The sequence below is a fragment of the Crocodylus siamensis genome, chromosome 8, assembly GCF_052110815.1.
Source record: "Crocodylus siamensis isolate JL-2025a chromosome 8, ASM5211081v1, whole genome shotgun sequence".
Classification (NCBI taxonomy): domain Eukaryota; kingdom Metazoa; phylum Chordata; order Crocodylia; family Crocodylidae; genus Crocodylus; species Crocodylus siamensis.
Genome location: NC_143402.1, coordinates 75,463,366 through 75,476,018, shown reverse-complemented (window position 1 = coordinate 75,476,018; position 12,653 = coordinate 75,463,366). Strand labels below are relative to the sequence as shown.

Sequence of the window (12,653 nt, the reverse complement as noted above, 5' to 3'; positions counted from 1 at the left end):
AGCATCCACGGCTGCAGAGCACGTGAAGCGGCAGCCCCAGAGAGGGCTGGAACCAGAGGGGTCCGGGGTACCCCCGCCAACTTCAAACTCCCATCATAAACAAAGCAAAGCTTCTCTAGACGCCCCGGCTGCAGGGAAAGCCTCTATCGTGAGCTGATGCTAAAGCTGCAAACAATAGCGTAAACCATGCTGTCTAGCCCAATGAGGTGGTAATTGAGATGGTGAGTTATGATAACTTAATTTTCAACGCAGCTAATTATTTCACTGCTGATCAAAGCATGCAAGAAAGGGAGGGTGGGCCATATATTAGTCTGCACCAGCTTCTGGGAGTGCCAGGAGCTGCTGATAACTAGCCATTTTTATTTTCAAATTGACCTTGCACCATTTCATACTGTGCTTTGATGAAGCCATTGCAAAGGGCAGTTGATGCCTGGTGGAAAAATCTGTGTCGGTGCTAATTTACGTCCTGTCCCTGTCTGGGCCTTGCCTGCCCTTGACTGGCAGAACTACAAGTCAACACGGCTCCCAGTAGGGAGACAGCTAATTCCAGCACACGAGTTTTCCTGCCAGTGTTGTTTTGACTGTTTCTCCATGCAAAATAAACCGTGCCAACAGATGAGCTTTTTTTTTTTTAGCCATATAAATGCCTCTACCCTGGGGCTCTTGCCAGCATAGCATAGCTTTATCAGTGAAGGGATATGTTTTTTTCCACCTTCCTAAATGACATATCTGTGACAGCCAGCTGTTCAAGGGTGGGGCAAAACAGACCTAACATCTGATGTGTCTGAAGCACCAAAGTAGGGCACGAAGTACCGACCTGAAACACCACACCAGTGACTAGGAAGAAGTGACACCCCCCCCGCAGGGTTACAACCAAAGGTTCCCGACAAGAGCATTGAGGCATGGGGCAGGGTGGGATGAGTCAGTGAAGCTGCTCCAGTCTACCATAAAAACTCCTTTCCCTCCAACTCCATCCCACGATATAGCGGGTGCAGGAGCCTGCTCCCCCTGAGGCTCCTGCAGAACAACCTTCTTCCTCGTCCACTCCGGAGCTACAAATACCATTTCCCATCCCTGGGGATGTTTCTTTACTCCACGAAGCGTGGCCAGTTCACATGCACAGCACCACACAACATTTAAAAAGCCTTATCTGCAAGAGAACTGTCAGAAAAAGCAACTGGTGAGCCAGAAAGAGGGGGGCAGATGTGCAAGGGACAAGAGGGAAGGAGAAATGGGCAAGCAAGGAAAAGAAAGGCACAACCACGCAGGACTCTTATGCCCAAAGGAAAGGTTTCAACCTTATATTCTTCCTTTTTTCTTTCATACAAAGGACATGTGCTGTCCCCTTTCTCCACGATCTATTTATGCCATAAATCTCTTCTGAGCCCTCATAACCATTTGCATTGCAACCAACAGGGAGCAGGGCAATTTCAGGGAGAGGATGGGGCAAAGATTATGCGAAGGGGCCAATGTGACCCATTAAGGCCAGAGAAGATGGTGTGCCAGGCTGCTTATCCCAGGCCGCGTGCCCAGGGAGGCAGATTGCTTGAAATACGACAGTCGCTAGGAGAAAAAAAGGAGGATTCCCAGGAGAAGTTTGTCTCAGACAAAGAAGAGATGAAGACCACTGCTCCGGGAGCCTTGTAGAGAGAAAAAGATAAAGCTCCCTTCTCTTCCATCTGGCTCAGGTAGATATTTGGGGTGATTAGACTCGTTTGGAGAAGGGATAAAAGCAACTGGGCTGAAAAGAAGTGACCTGGTGTCCTTGCCTTGAAACAAGAGGACTGACCATCGCAGGCTCCTGAGCCCAGAGGAGCAGAGGCAGCAGTGTGGGGTGAGGGAGTCCTGGGCTGGGGAAGTCAGGGGAGAAAACAACTGGTCCTAGAAGAGGGAGCTTGCTTGGCCTGTGGCCCCGGACCCTTAGGGAAAGGGACAAGGGGGTAGGAGAGCTTTTCTTGGGGAAACAGATTGAGGACAGTAGGCCCTGAAGAGGGGAGAAGGCTGGTTTCAAACTCTGAAGTGGGAGCGTGCATCCTCGGAGAGCCAGGAGACAAACTGCGGCAGGCGACCGCCGAGTCGTCCAGTGAAATCGGGAATACGCCCCGAGACGTCAAGTGAAACGAATAGCTCTGCCTGGCCATGTCTCGCCTCACCTGTCAGCTGGAAGTTTACAGGAGTTTCATTAGAGGTGCCCACACCTGTCCAAGTAAGCTCAGGCAGTTTCTTTGTGAAATACAGACTTGTAACTGCACTGTTAACTCCCCCTGTCCCGGTAAGGGCCTAGAGGAGGCAACCTGGATGGTGTGGCGTGGGGGGAGAACCAAATTTAAGAAGGCCGCATCCTAACTTTTGCAGGTATTCATACATTTAGGGACTGAAGGGACCTTGCAGGCCCATCCGGTCCAGCCCCCTGCGCCAGGCAGGAAGGCAAGCGGGGTCAGGCGACCCCAGTGAGGGGACCGTGCAGTCTCCTCCTGAAGATTTCCAGGGTAGGCGATTGCACCGCCTCTGGAGGGAGCTCACTGCACAGTCTGGACACCCTGACCGCAGAAGTTCTTCCTAATGTTGAGCCTGAAATGGTCTATTTCTGTGTTTGGGTTTTTTATCAGCGGGGCAAGTGTCCCCGCCTCCAGACCAGAGCAGGTTGCAGGCGCGGGCTGAACCAGGTGCAAGCGTGCGCAGCGCCCAAGCACCAGAGGGCAAAGAAAACAGGGCTGTAGACGCGTTTTCCTCTCGTTCCAATTAAGGCGACTCTTCCGGGCTTTTTCATCAGCACGGCAACTGCGGACCGCGCACGCGTCCGGCAGGGCCGCACGCACCCGGCAAGGCCTGCGGAGACCTCGGCGCGCTGAGGCGGGGCGGGGCGAGGGGGCGGGGCGAAGGCCTGTGGAGACCTCGGCGCGCTGGGGCGGGGCGAAGGCCTGCGGGGCGGGGCGAGGGGGCGGGGCGAAGGCCTGTGGAGACCTCGGCGCGCTGGGGCGGGGCGAAGGCCTGCGGGGCGGGGCGAGGGGGCGGGGCGAAGGCCTGTGGAGACCTCGGCGCGCTGGGGCGGGGCGAGGGGGCGGGGCGTGCACACGTGCGGGCGGGGCGGGGCGGGGCGGGGCGCGGCGGCCCCCGCGCACATGGCGCTGCGGCGCGCGCCGGCGGAGACCGGCTGGAGCCGGTACATAAGGGGCTGAGCGAGCCGCAGCCGCCGGCTACAGCAGCGCCGCCGCCGCGGAGCAGGGACCGGCAGCTGCACCGGGACCGGGGGGCTCGGGGCGGCCCCGCTGCCGGCTGCCGCGCGCCTGCGCCCGCCCCGGTAAGTGCAAGCCGCTCCCGGAGCAGAGCTGGGGCTCTCAAGTTAAAAAACACCCCCCACCAACAAAAAAAAAAAAATTAAGAAAAGGCTAAATCCTGCAGACAGGGCAGCCGCAGCCCCCTTGGAGGCGAGCTGGAGTGTGCAGCGTGTCCGTGCGGGCAGGCAGCCCCGCGTCCTCCCCCGGCGGAGATGCTGGGCTGCGCCCTTCGCGGACAGCGCTCACCCCAACCCGCCTCCGGCTGCACCTCGGGCAGGTAGCAGTCACAAGCCCCTGGGTGAACTTAATGGAGGCTGAAGGGACCGGAGTACAAAATGGAGGAAGGGAAAGGTTTGGGGGACAAGAAGAGCAAAGCAAAGAGGGGGAGGAAAAAAAAAACCTCTCACATTTCGGGGGGTTGGTTGGGGTATTTTTGGTGGCTTCCGCTTGGTGCGAGGAAGCGGAGGCTTCTGCTGTGTATGCAAAGGAGATGCCCTGCATCCTGGGGTCCGAAGGCCAGTGATGCTCCCAGGGGCGAGGGGCTTTTTGGAGGAGAGTCAAAAGTGCGAACCTTCATACGCTGAGACGAAGAGCGAACGGAGCCTGAAGCCTAGTGCAGACGGGTGCCCGCGGGGAGTGGGTGCAAAGGCCCCAAGGTCGGGCATCCCTACAAGGGGCAGCATGAGGACTGAAGCCAGCAGCTGCAGAGAAATCCTTGCACTTGCTACCCTGACGCCAGCAGTGTAGAGTAACCGGATTAGCAGTGGGTGAGTTGTAACTCCCGGGGGGAGGAATCGGGCATAGGTGGTAAAGCCGTGTGCAGGGTGAAAGCTTCGGCACTACACGCCGTGGGGAGTCACTGGAGGGCAGCAAGGGAGAATGTGTGCGTGTGGCCGCATCCGCGTTAACCCAGGGGACTGGGTGGGGAGGTGGAGGAGCAGAAAGTTGCTCTGAAGAGGCCGCTGGGATGAGCCCGGCCGCTGCAGAGTAGCATTTTGTCTCCCTTCTGTAATCTGAACAGAAACTGAATGCTCAAGAAAACATTTTGTGGCTTGAAGCAGATCAGTAGAGGTCAGGGGGGTGGCAGGCGGATGCAATTCTCCAGCCTCGTAGGTCTGACCGGCAGTCTGGGGCTCAGCAGTTGCAAGGCTTTTCCACCCCACACTTCCAGAAGGGCATCTTCCCTCTGCATCTAGTTTTCTGTCTGCTAAATGTGATGGCTGGGGCCCGGCTCTGAAGTTCGTGACATTTCACGAGCCTCTGGGTTATGCCACAGGTTGTTCAACAATTGCATCCCTCCTGCATTTCACTCGGATGCTTTTCATTGCTGGTTTTGCTGATCAGAACAGCTTATCCCGACACCGAGTGGTCTGTTTCTGATTTGCGCAATTCAAACAAATGAGCTGTATCCCATCATTTAAAAAAAAAAAAAAAGAGAGAGAAACTTCTGCCTGTGCCCCATGTGTGCTCTCACAGCAACAGGGGAAAAAAGACTCTTCTTGCTTCTATTTACTAATGTTAAAGTTATTAGGCCACACATTTTTTAAGCAAGATTAACTTAAAAAGATACCTTGCTTTTTTTTTCCTCCTTCCAGCCCTCCATTCTAGATTCAGAATGACTGTCAAAGCTGTAAAGATGTCGTGCACCGCTCCAAACACTTATACTGAAGTGCCTGACGGAGGATGGGGTTGGACTGTTGCTTTTGCTTTCTTCTTCGTGGAAGCGCTTACGTATGGCATCATAAAATCATTTGGAGTCTTCTTTAATGACCTGATGGAAAGTTTTGATGAAACCAACAGTAGAATATCCTGGATAATCTCCATATGCGTATTTGTGCAAGCCTTTACAGGTAAGCCTACAGTACGTCGCTAGTCCGAGCTGAGCTCCTAAAGATGCAGGGTTTCTCTTCTTGTCCCGGATGCACCCGTGTAGCTATTGAGGGTTTCCACTGGGGTACGCACATATTCCTCCTCTCTGGTTCCCAAACCCCAGCTCCCATCTGACAACCTTTGAAGACCGACAAACTGCTTACCACACAAGAGCAAGGAGAAGACCAGTAAAACCACTAACCGTGCCCACCATTTCCCTTGCGGAGCCTTTGCAATGTCCAGACCTCCAAGCCGCATCCTTGGTCTGAACGGCCAGTGGGGAGTTCTCAGTCTCTGACTTGCTCTTAACTTCCCACATCATTAGTAGGAGATGTGACTTGTTTCCTTCCTTTTAAAAAGTGATGGGGATATAAGACTGGGAAGTGCTGAGGGGAACCCTGGCCCCGTTCAACTTGGGGATGATTTTGCCAAGATTTGTAGTCCTGGTCTAATACAGTACGCTCTCTCTTTCTCTCTCTGCCCCTCCGCCAATGCAGCTCCCTTGTCAACAATACTAAGCAATCGCTTTGGTCACCGTCTGGTGGTGATGACTGGAGGGATACTGGTCAGTGCCGGAATGATCACAGCTTCCTTTGCACACTCGGTGGTTGAAATGTATATCACCATTGGCGTAATCTCTGGTAAGTTATCTCCACTGGCCAAAGCTTCCAGCAAATGCAATTTTAATAGAAGTCATTTTTCCTTATCCTGAAAAAAAAAAAGAGAGAGAGAGGCCCCTTCCCTTTTACTCTGTGTACAGCTTCTTTGCCATTGTCCCATCCCCCCCCCCCTTCAAGCTTGCCGCCTTGCATTGGGAAGTCTCCTACCCCTTGCTGATCAAACCGTTTTCTTGCTTCTCCCTAAAAATCCACTTCTTTCCCAAAGTCTTCTTAACTAGGCTGGTGCTTCAAAACTGATTTCTTCTCATCCTCCCCCTCCACTTCTGCCTGAGTCCTGTGTTTAATTGCACACCATCGATGCCTTGGGTATTTTAGTTTTTGGTGTATTTTTCCTTGAGGGGGAGGAGGATGGTGATTCTGTATTGTAAAATCTTGTGGGAAACAGGCTGCTTCATTTGTGTCCCTCAGACGTGCACACGCTCCTCTTTTTATCCAACTTGCATACCCGGGGGAAGGATGTACACCAAGGGCAGGCAGTTATTCTTGGTGGAGGACTGCATGGCTAGCCCTGCCCCTTGACCAGTGCCACGCCTCCTAGTTGCCATCTTGTGACTGGAAGTCCTGCCCCTTGACCTTCGCCACCAAAAGTCCCTCCCCCTGCCCCTGGAAGTACTCTATTCAGCAAGGGGTTTTGCCATCTTTAAACCAGACAAATATCAAATTATATTCTAAAATGTAACCATCTAAAACATTTGTTGGATTTCAGAAAATTATTTTTGTCCTGCTTTAATGTGTTTTTTGTGTAGTGTGCATAGATGTGATTGTATATAATAGCTTAACATGAAGTCTTACTCTTGTATATTGTAGGGGGGGTGGATAGGTGTGGGTGAGTATGGGGTTTGTGGGGGAGGGTGGTGGGCATGGGGGCCTACATGTATGGCAACACAAGGAGGGGTATGGGTGTATGTGTATGGTGGGGTGTGCATGTGGGACTTGCCTTATGAACAAACACACACACCGTACCGGTGTGGCCCTGTGCTCCCTGGTCCAGTGATGCAGCCAGGAGCCATATGGTGCTGGGGCAGTGGAGGCAAGGAAATGACTGGGGGTGCAGGCTCCTGCTGAGGCTCCCCCTGGGTCCTATTGCCTCTGTCTCCTGTCATCTTTGACAGGCAACCAGGAGCAGATAAATATTAACTTTATAAACTTTTTAGGGCCCCATGGGCTAGATTTGGCCTATAGGCAATGTTTTGCCCACCCTGGTGTACACACTTTATCTGCATTTTGTGAGGTATTGCAATCCCCTCAACCCTTTGCCTTCCTGTGAAGACTCCAGGGTCTCTCAGAACAATCTTTCTTTCCAAAAGGAAGTATATACCTTGTAGTTAAGCCACTGGAGGGATGTGCCAATCCTCCCCCCCGGTCAAGCTTCCTTCGTGACCAGAGAAAGGTCATTTAAGAGATAATCTTGGAAGCTTCCAAACACTCCTACAGACATGCTGACCACTCATGAGTTGGTCACTTAGATGGGAGATGAAGGCACTCTGCCTTCAGGGCCAAGTCCTCTGATCCCTCCACAGCTCAGTTTCCCACTTGCACAGGGGGAATAACAATGGTTGCCAAACTGGCACAGGCATTCAAAGGATAAACAGGCAGTAAGGTTTGCCTTCACACTGGGGGGAACGTCAATTGATTGTCTGGCTTGAAGTGTGAAGTACTTGCATATTCTCAACTGTGTAGGGTTAAGCAGCAGCAGCTAATGGGTTGGTTGTCTTTCTGGACAAAAAATTAACATTCTGGTTTCCTCCATGATTCTTTTCCAGGGTGAATGGCTGAGTTGGCAGAACTGATACTGCAATCTCACCACCAAGAAAACTGGCTTTAACGTGTTCTAACGTCAGTGTCCCTTTCCTTCTTAGTTGTTGTCATGGCAATTTTTGGCATTTGTTCACAGGCTTGGGATACTGCCTCTCCTTTCTCCCGACTGTCACCATTTTGTCACAGTATTTTGAAAAAAGACGTTCACTGGTCACTGCAGTGGCATCTACAGGAGAATGTTTTGCTGTCTTCTCTTTTGCACCAGGTACATTGACTCTCACATTTTTAAATATACATGTAGCCATTATGTTCTATAATCTTCCTTTCAGCCAATTCAGGTGACACTTGCTGTGTAGTGTAGCAGGTAGTAACCCAGTACTCTGGGTCTTTGAGGCAAAATAGATGGTCAAGACTTACTTTTCTGAAAGAATGCCTCAAGCAGGTAAACTGTCCATGTTCTGCCTAGCAGTCCATTCATATTCTTATTTCTTTGGAGGACAAGACTGGTTTGACTTCTTGCAGAAGTAAAATAGTCACTGAAATGAGTGCTCTTCAACTGGAGCAGAGTGGGGCTAGTAGAAATTTAATGACAAAGTAGTCTACTTCATCTCCTGCACAGATCTCCCTTTCATCAGGGGTCAGCCACCTCCATGGCAACATCCGGAAACACATCAACAAACACAGCCCTAGCCTTCCAGTGCCTCCCCCTGCCCTAGGAGCGGGGTTCCCCTGGAAGCTTCTCCTAATGTGTCAGTCTGTAAGAGGACCTCTGTCCTTCTGCTACTGAAATGAGTCATTCGGTCTCATGGAAGAAGTGGGGCTGCTGCTGACGTAGCAAGGCAAATTACACCGATAACCAACCCAGTAGCTCCCCGAATAGATCTTGTAGTCTAAAAATAAGATGGGGTAGTAACTGCAGCTGTTTAAATATGGGCTGTAAAAGGAATTCACCCTGAAAGGTTAGTGGACTTGCAGCTTGAGGGTACATCTTGAATGAAATCTAAGACCTCGTTCCTGGGGAAACCACATTGTACAGACGAATCCTTCAGATCTAGCACGCTTCAGAGTAGCTAATAAAAGAAAGCTTTCCCTTGCTGTTTAGAGAGCGTTTTAATTTGGTGGTCTGCCTTCAACTAATGCAGACTACCAAGTTTTCAATTCAAGAAGCCTTTCTTTTGCAAGGAAAAGTTTGTATCCAGGCAGCAGTAGTACACCACTGATTAAAGAAACCAGATTTCCTCTCTTAGCTGGCTTCAAAGTGGGGTCAGGTAGGAAAGGAAATGAAAACTGAGTTTACACATATGCTCGCTATAAAAAAACACCTACTCATTCCTTGCAAATCTGTCTGTAGGAAGCTGAAGCAGCTCCTTGCCCAAGAAGAGAGGAAGGGCAGGGGGGGAACCAGCAGGCTGACCACTGCTGGCCAGCCCCTAGATAGTAAAGTATTAGGCAACATAGTATTAGCATAAATCTTTGAATCCAGAAGTCAAATATTGGCTGATTTAGACTTGGGGAAACTTGTCTTGTGCTTCTTTTGGGAGTTGGCGTTGTAGGTTTGGGTGGAGAATCTGAGATACCACAATACCTAGAACCGTATGGACTCCAGTTAGAGTAGACTCTGACCCAGAAGCTTTTAAGTTGGAATTTTTTCTTTTTACATATTAACATTCCCAGTCAGTATTGCAGGCTTATATAATGCGTTTCCCCTCCTCCCGATTTTTGTTCCCCAGCTATTACTGCCTTGAAAGAGCAGATTGGTTGGAGGTATAGTCTCCTATTTGTTGGTATGCTACAGTTGAACATTGTCATCTGTGGATCGCTGCTGCGACCTATTATAATCAAAGCGCAAGAAGTAGCAAAAGTATTGCCAATAGAAGAGCAAACAGAAACAAAGTACATGCTTGAAAACGAGCAAACATGCACCTCAATAGAGTCCTTCGACTCAGGAGTAGAAGTAACTACCTCACCACGCAACGTGCCTGGAAATGCCAAAACGGAGCTGAAAAGTGAAGAACCAAAGGAAACGGTCCAGATGCTTGTCGACGCTAGCGGCTCCCCTGAAGAACCAAAAACCAAACTACAGCTACTGGACTTTTCTGTGATGAAAGACTGTAGCTTTATTTGTTACGCACTCTTCGGTCTCTTTGCCACTCTGGGCTTCTTTGCCCCCTCGCTGTACATCATTCCTCTCAGTCTCAGCCATGGCATTGACAAAGACCGTTCAGCCTATATATTATCTGCCATGGCCATTGCTGAAGTCTTCGGAAGAATCGGTGCCGGCTGGATCCTCAACAAAAAGCCTATCCGCAAGATTTACATTGAACTCATCTGTGTCATTCTGCTGTCCATTGCTCTGTTGGCGTTCCCATTTGCCTATGAATTCTGGGGACTGATGACGTGTAGCATTTTTTTCGGGTTCATGCTTGGGACCGTAGCAGGCACACACATTCCTCTGTTAGCCGAAGATGATGTAGCTGGCATTGAGAAGATGTCTTCTGCAGCAGCAGTGTATGTGTTTATTCAGAGCTTATCTGGGTTGGCTGGACCACCCCTGGCAGGTAACTTTTTTTTTTTTTTTTCTTTTGGTAGCTATAATAACAGTTGTTACTATTGATGCCTTTTTACTTCATTAACTGTGCTGTAGTGAGTTCAGTGTGGTCAGGGCTCTGAACTATTGTGTCAGCCTGCAGAGCGGGTAGATGCTAAGTGGCATCCTGAGCAGCCCTCCCAAGCTGGAAAGGAAAGCTGCTGCAATGCAGGGATCTAGCTTGCAGTGTCCTGGAAATGAAGCAGCTTCTACATAGGAGCCTCAGAGGAAAGCAAAAATACTGCAGTGCTACCCTGCTCCAGTTAAATACCTAAAATTGGTATCCTTTCAGGCTTCAGCGAAATGACTTGCTTGTGCCTACCAGCACTATACATCTTGCAAAATAAGCAAGTCTTATACTGGCAGATGTCAGTTAAACGTGTAATACACTGATACCTGATGTGGTTTTAAAGGGAAAAAACAACTAAGTAGTAACCGAAGGAAAGAATAGGAAGACAAGTAAACCCTCTGTGGGGAGATGCTGTCTAGTCCCCTCCAAGTTATGTTTAACTTCTTTTCCTGACTAAAAGCATTGCAAATTGGAGTTTGTCATGTAAAAACACTGATACAGAGGTACCTGCACTGAAACATTTTGAAGAGGGAGATGGAGGGAGAGAAAGGGGTTAACAGAGGAGAGGAACAGGAAAAGAGATGCCTCTTGCACTTGCGTTTAATTCATGTAAAATGTTCCCTTCCTAGGTGTACTAGTGGACGCAACGCAGAACTACAGGTCAGCTTTCTATTCCTGCGCTGCTGGCATGATCCTCGGTAGTGTGTTCCTGGCCTTTGTCAGACCATGCAAAACAGGACTGTGTCAAAATCAGAAGCTGAACTTGGAGGAAAACATGTCAGAAGCTCCAGTAAATTTACCAGATGACTTTATTGAAACAGATATTGGGAAAGTAGATGATTCAGGAAAAGGCTCTGAAAGCATGGCCTAAAAAAAAAAAAAAAAAAAAAAAAAAAAAAACTGTTCTCCTTAACCTCCTAGATGCTGTGCAAGACTGGGAAGGGAAATGGAGTCAGCTCCACTCCATATTTTAAATTCCACTCTAAAGGGAATGCAAAGTTTTAAGTGTGAACAGTTGCTACCAACACTTTCTTTATACCCCCCCCCCTTTTTAAAAAAAGATTGCTTTTGATATATTTTTAATATCTAGCAATGGCAGATTCCATTTGAAATATGGCCATGTGCTGCAAGCCATGGAAGAATATTTCTGTCCAGCATGAAGATAAGTCACATTCCTGCTTTCTTAATAGTACCTAAAGGTTCTATTGATCAAGTAAAAGACTTTTATAAAGGTCCTTATGAAAGTCAAAAATGGCTCATACAACTATATTAACTAGCTCACAGTCTTTGTTAGCCTGCAAGCACTTGAATGGCAATCCCAGTTCAATCAAAGTAGATATGGTGAAGTAGAGACAGTAACTAAACACACGTAACTTGAACTTTTGGGCTTTTCTACCTAAAGAATATGGATTCTAGTTTTTAGATTGCTTTTTTTGGATGGTTCAAGGGCTGGGAAAGGGGATAGACTGAATAGCTGATTTATGACATTGTTAATGGTGGGGTTCTGGGGCTTTTTTTTTTTTTTTTTTTTTTTTTTTAATTAACTTGAACTCCATCAATGCTGGGAAGTTGGAGGTTATCACTTTTTTTTTTTTTTTTTTAAATGGCCAGTTATTGCTGCAGAGAGTTGGGGGGATTTTTTGTCCATACAAGCATCCTTGAAAATGTTTCCTGTTAGATCAGATATATTGTCTTTTAATTTAAACTAGTATTTATTTTAAATTATTTGGAGGTTGTTAAAAGCTGTCAAATAATTTTGTATCTGAGAGGAAAAATAATCCTGTGGCTTGGCAAAAAAGCCATTTTACCTCTCGGCACCAATTCTTTTAATGCCTATTACAAACTTAATTTCTTTCTGTCTTTTTTTTGTTTTAAGCCTAGGTTGTAGTGACTGCTCTCCGTTTTTAGTAGTTAAGTCTTACACAACCCATGCTCTGAGGGGAAAAAAGAGAGAACAAACTGCTAGATAGCAACTTGCATATTCAGTGCATCTTTCAGTAGGTTGTGGGTTTCATGTCCTCAGGTACTGTAAACTGACAGCTCTGACCTAGGTAGAATTACAATAGCTGAGGATCTGGTCCTGTGTGTTTAGTATCTAAACCTATTTGCAACTTTTTCAATTACTGCTGTGCACAAATCACTGCAGCACTACTGAATTCACACGAATAAAAATTGCTGCAGCTAACATGAGGCAGCAAAGGCACTTGTCCTCATAGGTTGCAAATAACAGCTTACATCCTTTACAATATGATGGATGTTTTCTTAAGCTACCATAGGCATCGAATAACTGGTCTTAAATGCAAAGACAATTGTTAGTCTCTTATTCCTACTGAACTCATGGAGTATTTTACTATTTAGTTTTGCAAGCACAAAGTTAGGCCCTTTGTGCATTTCCCAATTTAGCCTGATTA

At 48.3% G+C, this 12,653-nt stretch overlaps 2 protein-coding genes across 4 annotated transcripts in view; one reads left to right on the top strand and one right to left on the bottom strand.

Annotated features, from left to right (window-relative positions):
* The window catches only part of AMZ2 (archaelysin family metallopeptidase 2), a 43,573-nt gene that overhangs the window by 6,791 nt on the left and 24,129 nt on the right, over positions 1-12,653 (bottom strand). Inside the window, exon 8 of one of the 2 annotated variants that reach the window (XM_090059744.1) lies at positions 5,826-5,855. The exons of the other annotated variant lie outside the window; for it this stretch is intronic. Within the exon in view, the coding sequence (XP_089915870.1) occupies positions 5,841-5,855 (15 nt within the window). The 3' untranslated portion in view covers positions 5,826-5,840. Of the gene's footprint in view, positions 1-5,825; positions 5,856-12,653 lie in introns of those variants that run through there. 2 annotated transcript variants of the gene reach the window in all.
* Positions 3,099-11,772, top strand: SLC16A6 (solute carrier family 16 member 6). 2 transcript variants are annotated; one of them, XM_090059736.1, is made up of 6 exons: positions 3,099-3,301; positions 4,874-5,128; positions 5,645-5,788; positions 7,722-7,850; positions 9,316-10,143; positions 10,872-11,772. In XM_090059736.1, exons 2-6 carry the CDS (start codon positions 4,894-4,896, stop codon positions 11,111-11,113), a joined length of 1,578 nt encoding a protein of 525 aa, XP_089915862.1. In that variant the 5' UTR covers positions 3,099-3,301; positions 4,874-4,893; the 3' UTR covers positions 11,114-11,772. The 2 variants fall into 2 exon arrangements, with proteins under 2 accessions (XP_089915862.1, XP_089915863.1); XM_090059737.1 differs by lacking the exon at positions 3,099-3,301 and adding an exon at positions 3,909-4,045.